Source organism: Dicentrarchus labrax, unplaced genomic scaffold, assembly GCF_905237075.1.
Source record: "Dicentrarchus labrax unplaced genomic scaffold, dlabrax2021, whole genome shotgun sequence".
Lineage (NCBI taxonomy): Eukaryota > Metazoa > Chordata > Actinopteri > Moronidae > Dicentrarchus > Dicentrarchus labrax.
Genome location: NW_026136701.1, coordinates 1117519 through 1135384, shown reverse-complemented (window position 1 = coordinate 1135384; position 17866 = coordinate 1117519). Strand labels below are relative to the sequence as shown.

Below are 17866 nucleotides of genomic sequence, written 5' to 3'. Positions count from 1 at the left end.
TTTAAGTGGTGTAAGAAAACCTTTTTTTTTTTTTTTTTTTTAAATATACACAGTAGGCCTATAGCTCTGCATTTAATTTATTTCTCTCAAAAAGATAGTATAGTTGTTTTTAAAGTTGATATTATTATTTGAAATGTAAACTTTGGGCTGAACACAAGCTATATTCACAGAGCCTTCACTCTCTGATAAAAGAGAGTCTGTGTCACTATCAATTTAAGGCAATAAAGCCCCCCCCAAAAAGAAAAAAACAAACACTGAATCTGTCAAAAAGAAGCCTATTAAGCTGTATTACTTTTAAAAATAAATAATACAGACTGAGAATTGTATAAAAATATAAGGAAAACTCATCAATATTCACAGAAAATCTTCTCAAAAGTCATCCAAATCTCTTGCTTTTTTTTTTTACACAAACTCCCTGCATTTATTTTGTTCACTGTTTAGGTTCATTGTACAGTTTATCACTACTGTTATTGTTGAAATATAAAAGGAAATATACATAAAATATGTCAGTCAGGGGTCATCAGTTTACTCAATGTAGGTAAAAGGTTGGGAACCACTGCCCCAAGCTGTAGGAAATTAATGGTAAAACTCTCTATATAAAAATTGCAGGTATTATCACATTAAAACGGCTTGTGTTTAATAATTGATTTAATGAGATTGGTTAGCGCTGTTCTACAGGTTATTCTATGACTGTCCTGTTCTATTCATTATGAAGAATATCCTTCAGACAACAAATCAGTCTTGACTGGAAACACAACAGCTAATTAATTACTACACTTATGATAGATAAAAAAGATACGGTAAAGCACATAGGATAAAGTACAAGTTAGTTGTGTGTGTATGTGTGTGTGTTTTGGTTTTTCATTGGGGTTTTTTAAGGGATTTAGATTGCAAGTCTATTTTCTGATTCATATTCCGGAGCAGAAGGTGGCGACAATGCTTCGCCGTAAAATAAGAAGAAGAAGAAGAAGAAGAAGAACCACCGGCTGATGCTGGGCGGAGCACGAAGACGGAAGTGGAGCCACAACAACCGTTAAAAATATAATGTTATATTTGTAGAAATGCATTTCATATTCCCCACGTTTATCCCTAAGTGCTGAGGTAAGAGTGTTATGCGCAGGGTGCTTGTCTCATAGGTTGTGTTTTAGTTTGACCCTACTCTCTCCGTTGTTAGCTTCAGTTAGCTTATGTTGTTATATTTATTAGGCTGGGGGATTTAGAATCCGTTTGTAGGGGTAGCTAATGTTTTATTTGACACTTTATGTCACACTGAATAATTTGTCCGGCTGCTGTAAAAGTACGCTAACGTTAGCTAACCGCTCGCGTTCTAGCTGTCATTACGTTGTCAGCCTGCAGCTAACCTGTAACCTAACGTCACTCGGTGCTACAGTGAAATAAGCTAGTGAAGCCATGTAACAATAAAGAAACTAAAGGTAGTGTAGTAGCTGTCTTTATGTATCCCTGTCACATTGTGTACAGTGAAATGTGGAGGAAGGAGTGTCATATGGATTTGTTGTGGTCCTATATTCACTCAACTCACGGTTCGATACAACTCACCATACTGGGTTCACGAGACAATTTCAATCTAAATGACATTGAGACAAATTATCACAAAATATATTTTGTAGAGAAAAAATGTTGATCTATACACCGATCAACCAATAACATTGATAGCACTGACGGGTGAAGTGAATAACACTGAGTATCTGGTTATCATGCCTCCTGTCAGTGGGTGGGATATATCAGGCAGCAAGTGAACATTTTGTCCTCAATGTTGATGTTAGAAGCAGGAAAAATGGGCAGTGTGAGGATTTGAGCGACTTTGACAAGGGCCACATTGTGATGGCTAGACGACTGGGTCAGAGCATCTCCAAACCTGCAGCTCTTGTGGGGTGTTCCCGGTCTGCAGAGGTCAGTACCTATCAAAAGTGGTGAACCTCAACCAAGGCTGATTGCACGTGGGGAGTGAAGGCTGGCCCGTGTGGTCCGATCCACCAGAGGAGCTACTGTAGCTCAAACTGCTGAAAGAGTTAATGCTGGTTCTGATAGAAAGGTGTCAGTGCACACAGTCTGTTGTTATGGGAATGCATTTTATGGCTGATGGCTGTATTTTCTCTTATATTTCAACATCAAATCATAGAATTCTTGGATAGGGATGCACAGATTGTGGATCATTATTAGTTATTCACCATTTGTGCCGGGAGACAAATAAATCTACAAATATAAGTGTCTCTGTCTTGGTGCAGTTCATTGTACTTCTCTTCTGATTGTGAGACACAGAGCTGACTGAACTGGCCGTGCTGCTGCATGGAGCACGTCAGTATTTGCATGAAATTTGTGTCAGTCCTGGAAAACAGAGGTAATTATTTCCAAGTTGGAAATACCCAACACAACATTTAACCAGTGCAAAATTGATGCAACGCTAAAGATAAACTCATATGAGTAAATGCCATCTTATTTGCAAATAGGCCGATGTCAGTCAACAAGGCAACTATCAGCCGAAATATTGGTACATCCCTACTTGCGATATATTGTGATATTGTAAGCTGGGCAATATATGAGAAAACTGTCACAGTATAAAGAGCACACCGCCAGATGCATACAATCTAAAAATAAAAGTTTAGGGCAATGGGATCTGCATTTGTATTTTTCACAGTTCCTGTAACAGCCAACATCATAGCTGTCAGATAGCTGTTTAGTTTCACAGCGGTTCATCCCTTCCTTTACTGTGTCTTGCTATTGTCACTATGAAAAAAAACATGCAGAAATGCCCCAGAAAAAAGTCTTTTTAAAAGTGTCTGATGTGGAGGAGGTTTACTTGTGACAGTCTGTATTTTTTCTTTCAGGTCACAAGCGTTTGCATGAAGCCTTTGGAGTCAACAGGTACTTTATACTACTGAGCAACACTATGGAGGAGACAAGTCGGGAGGCGGTTGCCACGGCAGTGCAGCGTGTAGCGGGGATGCTGCAGCGATCGGACCAGTTGGACAAAGTGGAGCAGTACAGAAGAAGAGAGGCCCGCAAAAAGGCCTCTGTGGAAGCCAGGCTGAAGGTGATGTGTTGGCACTCAGTACAGTATAGTAGTACACACAGACTTTCATTTTACACATCAACTTACTCACTGCTCTATTCAGCGACAACTGTTTTGTCAGTAAAACGTTCTCTACAAAAGTCAACAGCCCAAAGATAGTCTGTTTGAAATGATATAAAACTGAAAAATAAAACAGTAATTCCTCACCAAAGCTTGAACCAGGGAACAATCACAAAAATAATTGTTAATTGCAAATGAATGTCACAATAACAATAAATACAGTTAACTTCATGTCATTTCACTGAAACAGAATTGTTTCCCATCCTGCCCAGTCCCAGTGTTTCCTCCCTGACTTTTGCCATTGCCGGTTTCATCTCCTCAGTTTCACTTCTGTTCCTCATGTTAAGGTTCTGCAAAAATCTTGGTATGTTTAACTCTGAAGGTCAACTTTTAAATGTTGAAATAATATGTTCATGTTGAAATCAATTAAATGAGGTGGGAGGAATACTACCGCTTTTGTCCACAGGGGCTGCCAGAATCAACACAGAATGAAAGTTCCTCGCAGTTGCTTTAAATAATTTCATTTTTTACATCCGGTTCATCTGTGTCACAGTCACGTTTGGGTTCTACATGGTAGCGTGACACATACTCAAGAAGAAAGCAAGCATTTACCATATGCCTAAGCTGATTGTGATCAATTGACACAAAAAGCTTATTAATAACTTCAGTAATTATCAATAATATCTGTATCTTGATACCCTCTGTTATCCTTCAGGCAGCCATCCAATCCCAGCTAGATGGTGTTCGCACTGGACTGACCCAGCTGCACAGTGCCCTGCTGGATGTCAAAGATATCCAGGGCTCATTGGCTGACGTGAGCAAAGACTGGAGGCAGAGCATCAACACCATAGAGAACCTGAAAGATGTCAAGGATGCTGTAGTTCAACACAGTCAGCTGGCCTCCGCTGTGGAGAACCTTAAAAACATTTTCTCTGGTAAGCTTAGTCCAACTCTAGATAGATCTTGGCTATATCACTGACAAAATGTTCTCTTCTGCTCTCTGTTGCTCTAAGTACTGTATGTCTGTTTGCCACTGCGCTGTGTGTACAGTACCGGAGATTGTGACAGAGACGCGAGAGCTGATCGAGCAGGCAGAGCTGCTGCAGGCTCACAGGAAGCTGATGGAGCTGGAATGTTCACGAGATGACCTCATGTATGAGCAGTACCGTATGGACAGCAAGAACACAAGTGACATGAACCTCATCTCCAACTACTTTGAAGACGTAAGTTAAAGTGACTGTGAAAGATATGAATGTCATACATATCAATAACATTTTTTATTCTCCTGTGCTGCTGAAACTTACTGCCATGGGCAGTCTGCATATTTCACATGTTTCTCTCTATATATCAATCGAAAGTGCAATTAGTTAACTGTAGACTTAAAATTCTTAAACTTTTTAACTAATTGAATTACAGTCTGACTATCAGAACAAAAATCTCACAACACGCAAATATTGTATAATTAAAAATGTGTTTACACTGTGGTTCCTGAGAAATGGTGTCACAGTCTCACATCTAATCATAAAAATAATTATAGTTAAAGCTGTAAGCAGTGATGAACTTGCCCTTGCAATCTATGCAAGTTGGGGTGTGCTTTGGTTGTGTTATGCGCCAACATGTCATGCGCAGACCCCGAGATCAAGAAAATTTCACAAACCTGTGTTGCTGTAAATATGACTGAATTTGGCATGTACATGTGTTCAGGCTAAGCCTCTAATAGAACATATGACATTTTGCACAGATTGGATAATGTGCATGTTACAACAACTTTATGTGTCTTGGCAAAAAGTCCAAATTTGGCGACACACTACAGGCATGTTGTTCGACGACCGTTCCTTGACAATGGTGTTTATAGTGACCAAATATAAAGCTGATTTACTCCCTAGGAGGAGTTTGTTACCAAGTATAAGGCCTGGATTTATTATTATTATTATTAAGGCTTTATTTTCTGTTTCTGATGAGCAGTTTGCACCTTGCATGGCAGCCTTTGCCATCAGTGTATGAATGTGTGTGAATGTGACATGAAGTGTAAAGCGCTTTGATTGGTTGGAACACTAAAGGGCGCTATGTAAGTGCAGTCCATTTACAATTTACCACGTGAGTCAAAAATCTTTCTTATCCCCTACAGGTTCAGGGCTTGTCAGATGAGCTGGCCAAACAGTTATGGATGGTACTGCAGAGGTCCATGGTAACGGTTCGTCGGGACCCCACCATGCTGGTGTCAGTGGTTCGCATCATTGAGCGGGAGGAGAAGATTGATCGACGTATGGTCGACCGTAAGAAACAGACTGGGTTTATCCCACCTGGGCGACCCAAACGGTGGAAGGACAAGATGTTCGAGGTAAGAGCAGTGATGTAGGATCACAGAAATACTATAATACTTAAAGTTATAAAGAATAACTTGGACAGTTGGAATTAAGTTGATTATGTCTTTGTACTCTTTGAAGTTGCCCCAATGTTGTCTACCATCTCGCCCCTAGTTCTTTATCCATCTCCTCTTTCGCCCCTTCTCTGACCCTTCGTCTTCCTCTGACTGATCCTATTCTTCTTCTTTTGATTCTTCTTCCTTATCTGACCCTTCTTCCCTCTTTATTTTCCAAACCTTCTTCCTTTTCACTCTGACTCTTCTTCAGATTTTTCCTGCTATCCCACCCGTATTGACTGTTTTTGCTTGTATTTTTGTCGTATGTCGTTCGTCTGCCTTCCTTCCTCTGTATAAAACATGACTACATTTTACACAGCAGTCAAATCTAGTCTCAAAGAATCTTTACCCAATAATTGAGGTCTACCTTCAAAAATATGACTCACAGTTATGAGCCCACAGTGGAACATGACTGTCAGGGTTCCAACATGTTATGTGCTAACCAGGAGGCTTTGCAGATTGTATTTCACAATGCTATTGTATTTTAAATGCTGAAATGTAATTACGTTTTGTGACAGCATGGAACATTATATAATTCATGGCTGGATTTCATTTGTTGTCGAATAGACTAGGGTTGGCCAATATGTTTTGGGTTTTTTTAACCTGCCACTGTCAGCCTAAAAACTGTCCCCACCTTGTCTTTGTCGTGCCCTGAGTCAGAGTCCTGGTCGGAGCCACTGTAGGTCACCTTTGTACTGTATTCCCTATCGTATGGTCATAATCTGTCTCTACTGCTGTTTTTCCTCTCACTCATTTGTCGGCTCAGCGTGTACTGTGCCATCTAACATCTGTTGCTGGGCAACGGCTGTGGTTCTTCAGAGGCAGACAAAATAATAAGCAAAATAAAATGACAAAGTCCCCACCAAAAAAACAACTGGCAATCGGCGGTTAGATGATGGTGTCTAAGTTTTAGTTGCCTTTACCTAAGTAAGAGGTTGTGTTCTGGCCAACTGTAAAGAGTCAACCGTTAAACCGATTAGCTTGTCTTGAAGTTTGTGATCTGTTTCTGTTGCAGGTGTTGGAGGGTACAGTCAGCACCCGCATTGAGGGCACCCAGTCTGTGACCAGAGAGGCTGATAAAATGTGGCTGGTTCGTCTTCTAGAAATAACCAGGAAATATGTTCTGGATGACCTCATCGTTGTCAAGAACCTCATGGTGCAGTGCTTCCCTCCACACTACAACACTTTCAACAGGTAACAAATACTAAATAAATCAGTCTGGTTTTCTGTCAGCAAAGAGCAGGTCCCAAGATTACTGAACACATCACATACAGAATAGATAGATAAGACCTTTATTGATCCCCCGTAGGAGAAATTCAAGTTAGACACAGCAGCATAGGGGAATGTAGTGCAAATAGTACAAGTACATAGTGTACAAGTACAATAAGATTCACAATATAAGAATATTAACAAAATATAATAGAAGATATACGAATAAAAGTGAAAAATATATTTACTATATGCAATTTAGAGTGGCGTCTGATGGCTGATGGTACAAACGAGCCTCCAAACCGTTTGAGGCTCGCGGCTGGGTCAGTCTGTAGCTGAAAGTGCTCCTGAGCTGCCTGAGCTCAGTGTAGAGAGGATGAGAGGGGTTGTTCATGATGGCTTTCAGCTTCCCCTTCATCAGGGTGCCAACAAATTTAGCAAGCTAGTGAAGAAGGCTAGGTTGGTGGTGGGGAAGGAGCTGGACAGTGTGGAGGCTGTCACACTGTCTTCTTCACCAACTTGCTCAATTTGTTGAAACCCCCAGTGCCGATGCCTCCCCCCCCAAACAGTCCACCGCAAAGAAGAGGACACTGGTACTACTACTACTACTACTACTACTACTACTACAGACTGGTAGAACATCTGTAGTAGCCGAGTGCACACGTTGAATGACCTGAGCCTCCTCAGAAAGAACAGCCTGCTCTGTCCTTTCCTGTAGAGGGCCTCAGTGTGATCCGTCCAGTCCAGTTTATTGTTGAGTGTCACCCCCAGGAACTTGTAGGTGTCCACCATCTCTACCTTCTCTCCTTTAATAGCAACTGGGGAATGGGGCCTCTTGCTGAGCCGGAAGTCCACCACCAGCTCTTTGGTTTTCGTGTTGAGCTGTAGGTGGTTTCTGTCGCACCAACTAGTGAAGTTCTGGGTCAGGTCTCTGTACTCCTCCTCCCTATCATCTGTGATACAGCCAACAATGGAGGAGTCATCAGAGAACTTCTGTAGGTGGCACTCTCCGGAGATTGGTTGTTGTTTTGTTTGTTTTTTGCCTGGCCACCAAACTGTCCTACCACTTTCAAAGCGGATTTGTACAGTTGAATGTTCAAAAAATGTAAAATGGAAACCAAATTCTGATCCACTCCTATCAAACCTTTGTCACCAGAACAATCTATTGAACCATGTATTTTGTCAATAACATGACCAACTGATGAAAACCTGGAAAGAGTCAATGTATTCAGCTGTACATTCATTCCGCTCTCATGTATGTATGTATTTTATGTAATGTATGTAATGTATGTATGTAATGTATGTATGTAATGTATGTAATGTATGTATGTGTGTTTCAGGTTTTTCAGTCTCTACCACAATGCTGTGTCCATTCGTGTCACAGAACTGGCCTCTGAGGACTTGGAGGCTAATGAGATTGTGTCCCTGCTAACCTGGGTCCTCAATACATACAAAAGGTACACACAGACGCACATTCTGACTGTATACATGTCTAAAGGATGGTCCTAAAACCTGGGATAATATCAGCATATCCCACTGTAGCAGGTCCCGCTACAACCATAGGTTCCCCCAGCACACAATCAAGCACCACAGATCAATAAACACAAATGTGTTATTTTCTCAGCCGCACACACCGTCAACACAAATACTGAGCTTTCTGGCTATTTCCAAGGATAAAACAGCCACGATTAACTCCAGACATCCTCTCTGGTTTACGTGCAGCAGCAAACTCAGGTCCAGCACACTACTCCATCAACTCACCTGGCACTGCTCTCACAAGCCATCCCCACACCTCTCTCTCTCCTGCAGCTGAGTGTAAACAACAGCCACCTCCACACCCACATGTCTTAATTGGATAATGCTCCATTCGAATTGGGCCTAATTAGGAATATGGTAAATGATAACTGACTATACACATTTACCCATACAGTGATGGCAAAGGCTCATCACAAACAGAAACTAAAGCATTCATTCACACACATACACACCAATGACACAGCATTCGGAACAATTTGTGGTTCAGTTTTGCTCAAGGACATTCAGCAGGAGGAGTCAAGGATCGAACCGCCAACATTGCGATTAGTTGATGACCCACTCCACCTCCTGTTGTGTAAATATGCTGTTTACACAACCCTTATAAAATGTGGAATATTGTCGTATTCAAATAATAGTGGAAAATGAATTTTCTGTAGCAAAACTTGTTCAGATGCAACAGTTTATATGTCCACATCACGAATAACCGTGTTTCCCAAAATGACTAAATATTGCTTTAAGGAAAAGATAGTGTGCTACCACTAGCTCACAGGTTCCATAAAGGACCTGCAGATGGAGCTGATTTATAGTCATAGAATCCATGTTTGTGTGTGTTTCAGTGTGGAGATGATGGGCCATCCAGAGCTGCGCTCAGAGTGTGACATAAACCAGCTGGAGCCTCTGCTGCCTCAGCATGTAGTAGACGACCTGCTCAGCAAATATGTCAAGACTTTTACAGTAAGCACCACACACACACACACACACACACACACACACACACACACACATACACACACAGTAACAGGGACACTAATGGGTGTCCCATTCAATTTATTTAATCTGGAGGCTTTGTACACATTATGCCTGCCTTCATTTCATCTGGACCTGCTTGTGGAATCCCCACATAATCTACTGTACTGACATCTAACCTGCTACTGTCGTTATTTAGTTGGCTTCAAATTCGACTTACTGTAACAGTTTCTCTCGACGTTCCCTCAATATTAGTCGAAAATCACCCAGTCTGAGGTGTAGGCATTTAGCAACATGCTAGTGCAAAGTTCAGCTGGCTAAACACCATAAAACAAGGCAAAACAACTCCAAGTTTGATGCCGATTTGTCGTTTGATCAGGAGTCACATAATTAATCCATCACTAAGAAAGCAGTCTGTAGTAAATTGCACACTCGTTGTCATCAGAAATAAAGTTCTTTCACTCAGCTCTGTCCTCTGAGGCTGGGGCCAATGTACAGATTGTTGCTGGTTATTTTGACATTGTGTCAGTTACTTTGGAGCTGAGTAAATGTTCCTTAAGTTAAGCCCTTATTGAAGCTAATTGCTAATTGAAGTTATGAAAACGGGTATTTTAAATTCCTGACTTATAGGTCTTATTGCCTATTGAACCATACTATTAGTATTTGTTGAGTAAAACACATTTGAATATTATTTACAAACATAATCAATGTTTTTCCAACAATATAGCCTATAACAGAAAAATAAATTGCATCCAGTCCTTTCCACCTCTGAAAATAACAGATTAAGAAGCCCTTTTCTCCTTAAGGAAGTAACACCGGTGATTGTCTAACCGATTAAAATTTGGTTGGACAAGAGCACATTGACCAACCAACTACAAGTTGTCAGCCCCACTAAAATCACACACTGGGGCAGCATTATGCCAACGTGGTCTGGTTCAGTGTAAAAAAGCAACACCAGCTTTATGACTTTTGTGGAATTTCTGTTTAAAAAGGGTTAATGTTACAAAGCTTAGCTACGTGTGGAGCCAGACGCTCTGTTTGATTATCCATGTCTTCAGTCTAATATTACAGGCTGGCTGCGGAAGGCCTTGGAAACAGACAAGAAGGACTGGCAGAAAGAAACAGAGCCTGAGGCTGACCAAGACGGATACTATCAGACCACATTGCCTGCCATTGTCTTTCAGGTAACACATACACACGGCCACTTCATACTTTTGATGAAATATTCCTGAGCAGGAACGAGCAGATACAGAGAACGAGTCAAGTTTTTTAGTGAGCTGGAGGTGCTGAGGAGGAGGAGCAGGAGGGACACAGAGACTTTTCCTAAAGGTGTTCTAGATTTAAGTGACCATGGACTTTCTGCCCATGCACTCCTCCAACATTGTGGCTTGTGACTACCTAGGAGCTGGTTCTCTGCTGACAAGTAATCCCATTACATACAGCTGCTCCAAATGTCCAAAGAAATACAGGTAATGCAGGTTAAAGTTTAAAAGACAATAACTTTGTTCATATGCTGGAGACGTGTCAAGGATGATCAAAGGAAACTGGTCTATGGTCTAAACTAATGTGAATGATGTACAGTGAAAACTGTTTATTGGAGATAACAATACTCATCTCACTCATTCTCTCTCTTCCTGATCTTAATGTATCTTCATCAGATGTTTGAGCAGAACCTGCAAGTTGCTGCACAGATTGATGGTGATTTCAAAGAGCAAGTTCTGAAGCTCTGCCTGAAACAGATGAACACTTTCCTCATCAGGTAACTTTTTTTCATACCTCTTGACTTACTTTCTGATGTGTTCAAGGTCTCCTTTAGTTTTATGGGAATTACTTCACCATATACACCGTAAGCTCAATGAAAAAAGATGTCAGAATCTTTATAAATTTAAGGCCAAATAAAAGATATCTTAAACAACATAGTATTAAAACCTGGGTCAGAAAGGTTACCCAAAAAATGTGACTTCTATCAAAACACAAACTACTGCTTACTCTAACAATTGCTTAACAGATGTGTGTTTTTGTGTGTAGGTACAGAGAGGAGGCCATGGCCTACAAAGAGGAGCACCTGAGAGACAGACAGCTGCCTCAGTGTTATGTACAGTACATGATCGCCATCATTAACAACTGTCAGACATTCAAGTAAGATTTTATTTTATACATGAACTAGTGTTTATACTCTCAGTAAATAATAACATGCTCATAAATCCCATCCAAGCAAGGAATTAACGACTGTATCAAAAGCTTATAAGTAGGGCTAGGCGATATGGTTTAAAAATAAAATCTCAAATTTTTTCACACCAAACCCGATTTCCGATTTTAATCGATTTTTTTAGCGGGTGTTTGTGGGCTGCGGTCCTGCTATCTCGCAGAGAGCAACATTTCTCCCACTCGGCTGCATGCCTCTGCTTGAGGTGCTGGAATAAATTGGTCGTACTGCTACCTTTGGTTGCAACAGCTTTCAAACAAACTTTGCAGTGGGTCGTGGTTTGTTCGCTGTCGGACGTCACAAATCAAACCAGTTCCAAACAACCGACGACACTGTGCCTTTTTTGGGGACGAGCTCATCCTGGCTTGCTGCCATGTTGTGTTTATCTGTGGAGAGGCGGGGGGAGGGGTCAGTGCTAGAGGTGGCAGTGCACTCTGACCAAATATATCGGGAAGCCCAAACATAAGGGAGCGCCCCATGGCAGGATTGTTAGTGGCCTAAGTGATCACATGACGTGATACGTACCTCGCTACCCGAATTTTAAAAAACCCCACCTAAAAAATAAATCAGATGATTTAGTGCCGAGACGTGGGTCCTATGGGCTTAGCAGCCTAAGCGCCTTCAGAGGTAAAAAGATGTCGATAAAATCGATTTATCGCCTTTTTTTTCGGAAAATTTTTTTCCTCCCGCGTTAAAACGTTTGGTGGACAAATCCAGCTCAGACAAAATACATTTTAAAGGAACTATTTTTTTTTTTTTTTTAAAAAAAAAAAAATATTTTTTTTTTTTTTTTTTTTTTTATCTTCCCCCCTTTTTTTTTTTTTTTATTTTGTGGGGGGAAAAAAAGGGGGGGGTTTTTTTGTGAATTTAAAAAAAAAAATTTTTTTTTAAAAAAAATTTTTTTTTTTTTTTTAAATTTATTATTTTAAAAAAATGATTTTTTGCCCAGCCCTAATTATAAGTATAGAGGCACAGTGTTTCTCATTGTCTAAACCAGTCATTAAAACATTCAGGACTAGGGTAATAGATGAAATTGTGAGAACTGGGTCTTGATTAGTGATTCCAGAATGTTTAACAGGCAGGACAACCAAAGCTTTGTAATGAGACGGTCTGCAACATTCTGGAAACCTGCCAGTTTACACCAATCTCCATTATCTCGTCTATCTCCATAGCAACAACTCTCAATACGTCTTTTTCTCTCAATACTTCTGCTGGCTTCTCAGCCTTTTTTGGAGCTGGATATAATTTTTAGCATCGTATATGAATGAAATTTTTGAAAACCTAAAATAACGAGAGTGGAGAATTTGGATCTTTCCATTGGTGCTTCAGTGGAATATCCATTTTTATAACAGTATCTGTTCAAGCATGTGTGCATAGACTTAGATAGTAAATAGTGGACACAGCTTCTGGGTCTAAAAGTGAAGCCAGGGCCTTCTTTCTATGGCCAGCAGGGGGCAACTCAACTGGTTTCAAAAATAAGGCTGAATGTATGGAGTCTTATGTGAAAATAGCCCGTACTGACTGACTTAATTTATTAGCTAAGTAAACAGTTTGTGAATGAGTTTATGGTCTCAGTCTCTAGTTTCAAGTCTTCTTTCATAAAGCATGATGTTCATTTAGTAACTAAGGTCCCAAAAACCAACATAGGAACGGCCATAATAACCAAGAAACCCAATGGTGACATCACAGAAGGTTCACTCTTGCCTGTGTCATACAAACAGCTGTTCCTCAGACAAATTGATGAGGTAATCCTCTCATTCCTCTGTCTAAAAGTCACAAAAAGAAAAAAGTTTGTAACTGACTTTACCAACAATGCTCATAGAAATATGTATATGTAAAAATACAATTTTAATCTATAATAATATTATTTAATTTTGAACACATTGGGCTTCCATATTCCAATACATCAAAGTTATCCCATGCATTCCTCAGAGAGTCTATCAACAGTCTGAAGAGGAAGTACTCCCAGTCCTCAGAGCCCACTGACAGTGACGCTGCCATAGAGAGGACCCTCAACGAGGTGGCCAAGGAGGGATGTCAGTTCCTATTGGATGAAGTTTTCCTAGACCTCGAAGTAAGAAGGGTTGATATTGGACTCAACTGTATTTATCGTATATTTAAATGCTCTTTGTTGTATTCATAGCAAAGTCTTGTGTGTTTGTATGCTAAGCAATTTGTATTTTGTTTGGACCAAAACATCTTCAACTACACTAACACATAAGGAAATTCTACTGCTGCTCCAATACATTTAATTGCTTAGATTTTGACCTTATATTGACCAGCATCACCTGAACGAGCTGCTGACCAGGAAGTGGCTGACAGGTTCTCATGCTGTGGACACCATCTGTGTAACAGTGGAGGACTACTTCAATGACTTCAACAAGATCAAGAAACCATTCAATCAGGTAGGATCGGAGCAGTGCTCTTAACAGGGTATCCCCAAAAATTCTTAATGAATTCCTATGAAACTTAATGTCATGGGGTCAGGTGGAACTGACTGGTCTTAGATGAGAATATGAAAAATATGTGGAACATGTGTCATATTCTCACAGTTCTATAGCTGTGGGAGAGCTTTGAACCCTGTGAGTGCCATTTTTCTGTTAAGATGATCTTGTGACATGGCTGGTTGGCTGTGCTGTGTGCAGGAGATGACGAGCGAGGCCCTGCGCAGGGTGGTGGTGGAGTACATTAAAGCAGTGATGCAGAAGAGGATCACCTTTAAAAATGCTGATGAGAGGAGGGAGGGAGCAGAGAGAATGATCAAAGAGGCGGATCAGTTCAAGTTCCTCTTCAGGAAACTGGCTGCTGTGAGTTCACATATAATGCCTCCCCTGTACTACAAAAGTATTCATTTCCAGTTGTAACCAACAATTAACCCTTCCTAGGTCCCACCTCTTTTTGCTCTGTGCTCCAATAACAGTTGACTAAACCTGGGTCAGAACCTTCAACTCTCTCTTCTCCTGTACTAGATATGCAATGTGCTAGGCTTGTCTATTGCTGAAAAGACAACCTCATTTGAAAAAGGTTAAAAGATGAAAGCAATACACACAAAACGAAAAAAAAATCTGCTCCATAAACCCTTGAATATAAAATGAGTCCGTGAAATCAGTAGGAAATACAAACGCTCAAATGCCGTTTGTTATCTCTTTACAATCTTCAAATGTTGGTTGTCTTTTCAACATAGCGAGCCTAGCACATAGCATATCTTAGTACAGGAAAGGAGGAAGTTCTGATGAGCACAGAGCAAAAAGGGGTGAGACTTAGAAAGCGTCAATTACCTACTGTTGCAGTGTTTCCTCTAGGATTTTTTTTAGCACCGGTGGCAGGCCCGTCCGAAGTTGTCCAATTAAAATGGACCCACCGCTGTGACGTTTTTGGTGGAGCTGTTAGTTTAATAGTCGACTTGGAAGAAAGCGAACGTTTTGACAATAAGCTACATCAACACAACAGTATGTGGAGTTAAACGGGACAGCCCTCTGAATAGTTCTACTTGTTGTTAAGTTGCAATGTGAGCGGCAGCCAACGGGGGTGCATTTGCGGCAGGATCATTTAAAAGGCAAACCGTGACTACATTGTGCTTCTGCCCCATTTCTGATACCGTGGCGGCAGAAATTTAACAGCGGCGGGCTGCCGGTCCAAAATCAACATAGAGGAAACACTGGGTTGAGTTTAAACAAATCTGTCAACCAATAGTACACAGTACTGTAGCTGAACAGCTCCTGTGTACACAGTGCTTGACATGGTGAAACAGGTTGGAGGGCCATCATGCCTAACTTTGATTCATCGCTTCATTTAGGGTGAAGACACAGATCGACTTTGTGGTGCCATCGCTGCCATCGCTGAAGTGTTCAAGCTGACTGACCCCACACTGTTGTTCCTGGAGGTCACTACCCTGGTGTCCAAATATCCCGACATTAGGTACCAACAGTCACACACACACACACACACACACACACACACACACACACACACACACACACACACACACACACACACACACACACTTTGAGAGCTATTTTCCTTGCATCAGCATGACACCTTATTACTAATAACTAAATACTTATGTATCTTGACATATACATCTGTAGAAGAAATTCCAGCTGCAACATAAACCCTTAAATACAATTTATCTTCCTCTCGGCTGAATGAGTTTAGGTGTACTCATGCACTGTGTTAGTGATGCAGAGGATGGACATCATCTGTACAGGCTTTTAACATGCAACCACTGGGCCTAGACTGTTTAAGTCATTAACATTATTTCTTTGAAGCAATGGCTGGTCCAGCATACACAGTACCAAGGAACCTAAACTGGTTCACCTAAATAGAATGTAGCCATCAAAAATTATTTTCAGCACACCTGATATTATAAGTTTTTTGGATGAGTTCCTTCATAAATGTTATACTACATACTACATACTGTGCTTTCTGTGTGAGCAGATGCCACATTGCCTAATCTTTCCAATGTTTTTTGGTCCTTTTGGCTCTCCGTAGAGAGGAGCACATCCAGGCGTTGCTGGCAGTGCGCGGCGATGCCAGCAGGGAAATGCGCCAGATGATTATAGGGACTCTCAGCGAGAACAAGGTGTCCTACTCTGGAGTGACACAGCCCATCTTTAAAGACATCACCGTGCCCACCATCACCATGACGACCATGACTACCATGACCTCCATGGCAACTGCAAAGCTGCTCAAATAAAGCTGATCACCATAACACCATTTCCACCTTCAGCACCTTCAGACACAATAACATCAGCCAACCTATTTTTCCAGGCACTAAATTCTTTGAATGTTTAATGCAGTGGGCAGTGTTCTACTGTCCACACCCTTAATTTGCTGTTTTTATTGTTATCCTGATCACATCTCTGCTTCAAAAAAATAATAAAATCCTAGCTGTAAAAAATGGACTATGGTGTGACTGCTATTTAGAGGTGGAAGCTTCACAGCATTTGGGCCCCTTCTTTTTCTTCTACTCCTCCTCCTCTTCATCCTCACCCTTCTTTTACCTATTTTTCTCCTCATCCTGCTGCTTCTCCACCACTACCGTACTTCGGCTTGTGTGCAGTTGTCACAGTTCACAAATTCCTCTTTATTTGTTGATGCTATGAATTAGAGTTAGCAAACAAAAATGCAATACAATCTAGTTGGATGCATTACTGAAGAACTCAAGCAGGCACTAATATAGGGTCCTGATTTTCACATGAGAAAATACCATAAAGTTGTTAAGTACAACAGGAAGTACAGTATGTTACCATGTAGGATAGATCAAAAAGACAAAGAAATCATTGATAAAGGTGTGCTGCTATGTTGGATTGAAGTTTTAATTAATTGAATTTAGCTAAAATAGTAGTCTGTTCAGCTTAGGTGAATTATTAATTTTCACACCAGACAACAAACACAAATTGCTCTACTTCTACTGTGCAGCACACAAAATGAAAACATGGGTATCCAAATATGTTATACATAATACATCAAGTCTATAAGAGCAACACATTGTGCATGTTTATCAGTGAATTTTCATTTTCATTGTTGCATTCTTTTATTGGCTATGACTGTCATCAAAACAGAGTTAACATATAGCAATGAGAAAAATGAAATCAGTGCAATTCAATTCAATTTTATTTGTATAGCGCCAATTCATAACAGAAGTTATCTCAGGACACTTTTCAAATAGAGCAGGTCTAGACCGAACTCTTTATAGCATTATTTACAGAGACCCAACAGTACCACCATGAGCAAGACCTTGGCGACAAGGGCAAGGAAAAACTGCCTGTTAAAAGGCAGAAACCTAGGACAGATCCTTCGGCGCTAGGTGGGTGGTCGTCTGCCTCGACCTGCAGATGCCATACATTATGCAAATAATGATGAAATTATGAAGAATGAGTTTTTAAAGTAGATGCTCTGTATCTGTAAATGCAGATTATGTGGTCTATACATACAACATCACAGAACATTCATAAGTGTAATTCATTGTATCAGTTAATTGAAACTAATTCCATTATTTCCAATAGATTCCTATCAGTCTACATTCAGATGTGGCCTGGGACAGCCAGGGATGCAGGCTGGGAGCTGTCAGTTAGAACTGTCTGGGACTGAGGAGTGGCAGGGCATCCTCCATCAGCAATGAGTAAATCAATAGAGAGGCCTTTAATTTTGGACTGTTTTATAGAATGCTGTAATAGTCAGAATCACCTTTATTGGCCAAGTACGTGTTGACATACAAGGAATGTGACTCCAGTTGGTCAACTTACAGGAAGATGGACATCCAGCTAAAAACAAGAACAACAAAGCTGGGCAAAGATAGGTCAAAATAGGCATTGAACTAATAATGTACATACACATAGTTGAGATATAAGTGTATATATAAATATATGTATTCAAAAACAGTGACCAACAACATATGGTACTATATATACACAATATGAGAAATAAGTGTATA

General features: G+C 40.5%; 1 protein-coding gene across 1 annotated transcript; it reads left to right on the top strand.

Annotated features, from left to right (window-relative positions):
* Window positions 1-961: 961 nt before the first annotated feature.
* exoc3 (exocyst complex component 3) lies at window positions 962-16344 on the top strand. The gene is made up of 16 exons (XM_051411515.1): window positions 962-1101; window positions 2847-3052; window positions 3807-4026; window positions 4142-4314; window positions 5220-5432; window positions 6529-6707; window positions 8063-8179; window positions 9095-9212; window positions 10283-10408; window positions 10883-10983; window positions 11253-11363; window positions 13363-13504; window positions 13713-13835; window positions 14076-14237; window positions 15227-15348; window positions 15922-16344. Exons 2-16 carry the CDS (start codon window positions 2909-2911, stop codon window positions 16124-16126), a joined length of 2256 nt encoding a protein of 751 aa, XP_051267475.1. The 5' UTR covers window positions 962-1101; window positions 2847-2908; the 3' UTR covers window positions 16127-16344.
* Window positions 16345-17866: the final 1522 nt, after the last annotated feature.

Excerpts from the sequence above, each read along its gene's own strand:
- exoc3 (XM_051411515.1), top strand. The coding sequence starts at position 2,909 with ATGGAGGAGACAAGTCGGGAGGCGGTTGCCACGGCAGTGCAGCGTGTA. Across the intron at positions 4,027-4,141 it reads CCTTAAAAACATTTTCTCTG|TACCGGAGATTGTGACAGAG; the intron begins GTAAGCTTAGTC and ends CTGTGTGTACAG. Across the intron at positions 10,984-11,252 it reads ATGAACACTTTCCTCATCAG|GTACAGAGAGGAGGCCATGG; the intron begins GTAACTTTTTTT and ends TTTTGTGTGTAG.